A 4606-nucleotide genomic window follows, 5' to 3' on the forward strand; every position below is an offset into this window, starting at 1 on the left:
TGTATTGTTTCTAACTTGTTGAACAACGAAGTTTTATATTATTCAAATGTGTGTGCTTCCTGCTAAATTGTTTTGTGGATTTTTAATTTTGGATAGCAGAAGATTTCCCAAATTATTAATTCTGTAAATTACATAACCATTGTTTGCTGCATTTTTATTGACAGTTTTTTTTCTTGTCAAATTCATATTTGCTTGGATTTAGTTTAGGGGTGATGTTTCACAATATATATATAGTAAACTCGTTGTTCGTCCCACAGCATTTTTGTCAATCCCCTGCCCCTTAGTTATCACGTTATGTTAACTGTCCATGATTAATTATGATTAAATCCAGGGAGCAGTTGTAGATGTATTTTTCCTTAAATACCCTATCAAATGTGATTAGACTAAATTAACGATATATAATTATCTGAATTGTTATTTTTAATAGTGTTGTTTAATAACATATTTTAATTAGTAACGATAGCTTTCCATAAGAGTCTCGTGTATTTATTGAAAAATCTAAATTATTTTCAACCTTTTCAATTCGGAAGCTATTTTTTGTTTTGTTTCCAACACTACTTTTATATGTTTTGCTAGATGGTTATCAGTGTATGGTATTATAGTTAGGTTTGTTGTTATTTTCTTGACCTTATTTGTTATTTTCTTTAAAACAAAGGTCTGCATTTTTATATTAGTTTTATAAGACAGTGTTAGGGTATGTTGCAGTGTCATGCATTTAGGCCTTTTTGTTAGGGCTTAGTAGGATGCTTTATTTAATGTCATGATATTATATCAGTCAGTCACATAAGGATTGTTTCTAACGAGAAGGCCTACGTACGTTTTTGATACTTCAAGTCAATGTTGCTGTACTGTAAGTGTAACCTTTTACATGTTCATAATTTAACTGTAATATGTATTTTCTAAGTCTAATTATTATTATTTTTTGCAATATTTCATGCGTGCAATATTTAGAGTCTTTTATTTTGAAGTCCAAGCTCACGTCTCGTTATGCTGTTCTCGCGTGAGTTAGAGAGCGAGAGAGAGACAAGAAACTGAGACGGATACTTTTATAGCTCCGTTAGTTTAAGTTTATTCTTATAAAGTTTTAAGGACTGAAGAATACTTCCCTCTGTTTTCAGAGCATGCAGCCAACGATGTATGTTGTTGTTTGTATTTATTATACGTTTATTACTTTGCTAAACTCATCTTACATGCTTGGCATGTTATTGTGTGTGTAACATGATACTATGTTTGTCATTGATACTGTTTGTTTATGTGTAGTTTTCACGGTGGATTCGAAGAGGAATACAGTCGTTATGTGAAAGCCACTTGTGTTTGCCTGTGCTTCGAGGGAATTACAGTTGCTTAAGATAGTTACGTACATGCACATAATTCAAAGTTAAAATGCAGGACTCTCAGTTGCAATGCAGTTTTTTTTAACATCGTGGTATTTGAAATTTGTTATTTAAGAAAAAGATCGAAGTATCTGTGCCATCACTGTCCATGGTGCTGAACCTTACATCTCTGATAATCCTGCAAATGGAATTTTGTATCTATTTATTTTGTCTTCACAATAATGTCTGGAGGAAAACGAAATGGCTATATTGAATCAGATGCTGTCTCTTTCTATCTGCATTATATCCACTGAAAAGTAGTTGTTTTCAACTAATAGTCACGTGTCATATGTGAATAAATTACCTTCACGTGATTTTAGACTATGGGAAAAATATTTCACAACCTAACATTGTGAAGATATAAAACGACTCATGGTGTCGCTGTCGGCTTACAGAACATGAACGCACACCACCCCACTCACAACTACTGAATTGAAATCGGTTGTATTTTTCCAAGACGGTCGGTTAGAAACCTCGAACATATTTGTATGGTCCGCAGTACCCAGTGTTGGATAATTGACTATATTTGGACGTACTTTTTATTATAATCTTGATAGTACTACGTTGGACATTAACACGACGAAGACTGGTTTTGTGTCAGGATGGGAGACAAAGGATTTTCTGCGCTGCAGCCGATCTTCTGCTTTGCTTCCTTTATTGTAGCGCTGCACCTCGTTAACGGAGACCTGAGTTATTCTATTCCAGAAGAGATGAAACGGGAGTCTGTTATTGGAAATATAGCCAAAGATCTTGGTCTTGATCTGAGGACCTTATCTTCCCGAAAGGCCCGTGTTGATTCTGAGGGGACTCGTAAGCGGTACTGTGATATTAATCTGAGTACTGGAGATTTGGTCACATCGGAGAGAATGGACCGAGAAAGCCTTTGTGGCAAAAAACCCTCATGTGTTGTGAAAGCAGATCTGGTGTTAGAAAATCCTCTGGAGCTTCATCGTGTTAGTATCCATATTCAAGATGTAAATGACAACTCGCCAACGTTTAAAAAGATATTGATTGAAATTGAAATTAGAGAGTCAGCTGCTAAGGGTTACCGGTTTTCTGTCGAAAAAGCCCATGACGCAGATATAGGTCAAAATGCTGTTCAGAGATACAATTTACAAAAAAACGACAACTTTATTATCGCTGTTGACAGTAATAAGGTTGAACTTGTGCTTGAGAATACACTTGATAGAGAAAAGCAAAATGAAATTAATTTGCTCCTCACAGCTTTAGATGGAGGCTCTCCTCAGAGATCAGGTACTGTAGTCATACACGTCACTGTGCTGGATGCTAATGATAACGCCCCAATGTTTAGCCAGGCCGTTTATAAAGCCAGTCTGCCTGAAAACTCTCCTCCAGATACCATAGTGATTAAAGTTAGTGCTTCTGACGCAGATGAAGGTTTCAATGGAGATGTGACGTATGACTTTGGCCACGGATCTGGTGACGATGTAAATGCATTTTCTATTGATCCTAAAACTGGCGAAATTAAAGTTAGTGGTGAGATTGACTTTGAAGAAACTAGTTCGTTTGAAATAAGCGTGGAAGCTAAGGACAGTTTAGGTCTAACCTCGTACGCCACAGTTATAATAGATGTTACAGATATGAATGATAATGCGCCTGTAATATACCTAAAATCCCTGACTAACCCCATACCCGAGAACGTGTCACCTGGTTCAGAGGTGGGCATCATTAACGTGCAGGACAGAGACTCTGAGAATAACAGACAGGTCCGCTGCTCCATTCAGCAAAACGTCCCTTTTAAGTTGGTTCCTTCTATTAAAAACTATTATTCTCTGGTGACCACAGGACAACTGGACCGCGAACTAGTGTCTGATTACAACATTACAATCACTGCCACTGACGAGGGCTCTCCCCCTCTGTCCTCCTCTAAAACTGTTCAGTTATCTGTAGCAGACATCAACGACAACCCACCTGTGTTTGAGGAGCAGTCTTACAGCACATATGTGACTGAAAACAACAAACCTGGCTCCACGTTATGTTCCGTTACTGCTCGAGACCCCGACTGGAGACAAAACGGTACCGTGATTTATTCTCTGTTACCCGGTGAGGTGAACGGTGCCCCGGTGTCCTCCTATCTGTCTGTTAACGGAGACACGGGGGTGATGCATGCTGTGAGGACGTTTGATTATGAACAGTTCAGGAGTTTTAAAGTCCACGTGATGGCCAGAGACAACGGTTCTCCTCCGCTCAGCAGCAACGTGACCGTCAGTGTTTTCATATCGGATGTGAATGACAACTCTCCTCAGATACTGTACCCCGCCCCGGAGGGCAACACCTACATGACCGAGCTGGTCCCCAAAGCTGCACACGGAGGCTCTCTGGTGTCCAAAGTGATCGCGGTGGACGCGGACTCCGGACAGAACGCCTGGCTGTCCTATCATATATTCAAATCCACTGACCCGGGACTTTTCACTATTGGTCTCCACAGCGGAGAGATCCGGACACAGCGGGACATTTCTGAGTCTGACAGCATGAAACAGAACCTTATTGTGGCAGTGAAAGATAACGGACAGCCCTCTCTCTCTGCCACCTGCTCCATGTATTTACTTATCTCTGATAACTTGGCTGAGGTGCCAGAACTGAAGGATATTTCTTACGATGAGAAGAACTCCAAACTGACCTCTTATCTGATAATCGCGCTGGTGTCTGTGTCCACCTTTTTCCTCACCTTCATTATCATCATTCTGGGTATGAGGTTTTGTCGCAGGAGAAAGCCCAGACTCTTGTTTGATGGAGCAGTCGCCATCCCCAGCGCTTATCTCCCTCCTAATTACGCAGATGTTGACGGCACAGGAACTTTACGCAGCGCTTACAATTATGACGCCTACCTGACAACAGGTTCTAGAACCAGTGACTTTAATTTCGTGTCATCTTACAATGACAACACACTGCCTGCGGACCAGACTCTGAGGAAAAGCCCTTCAGACTTTGCTGAAGTGTTTGGAGATTGTGATTCTTCTCCTGAGGTAGGAGCCTTCCCGTGTATTTGTCATAGTTGATGTATTGTTTCTAACTTGTTGAACAACGAAGTTTTATATTATGCAAATGAGTGTGCTTCCTGCTAAATAGTTTTTGGGATTTTGAATTTTGGTTAATTCTATAAATTACATAACCATTGTCTGCTGTATTTTTATTGACAGTTCTTTTCTTGTCAAATTCATATTTGCTTGGATTTAGTTTAGGGGTGATGTTTCACAATATATACCTATATA

The 4606-nt window shown here is 39.4% G+C and overlaps 1 protein-coding gene across 1 annotated transcript; it reads left to right on the forward strand.

Moving 5' to 3' along the window:
* Nucleotides 1–1959: 1959 nt before the first annotated feature.
* Nucleotides 1960–4393, forward strand: LOC117485481 (protocadherin gamma-A11-like). The gene has a single exon (XM_034134032.1). It carries the CDS (start codon nt 1976–1978, stop codon nt 4391–4393), a length of 2418 nt encoding a protein of 805 aa, XP_033989923.1. The 5' UTR covers nt 1960–1975.
* Nucleotides 4394–4606: the final 213 nt, after the last annotated feature.

Source organism: Trematomus bernacchii, unplaced genomic scaffold (assembly GCF_902827165.1).
Source record: "Trematomus bernacchii unplaced genomic scaffold, fTreBer1.1, whole genome shotgun sequence".
Lineage (NCBI taxonomy): Eukaryota > Metazoa > Chordata > Actinopteri > Perciformes > Nototheniidae > Trematomus > Trematomus bernacchii.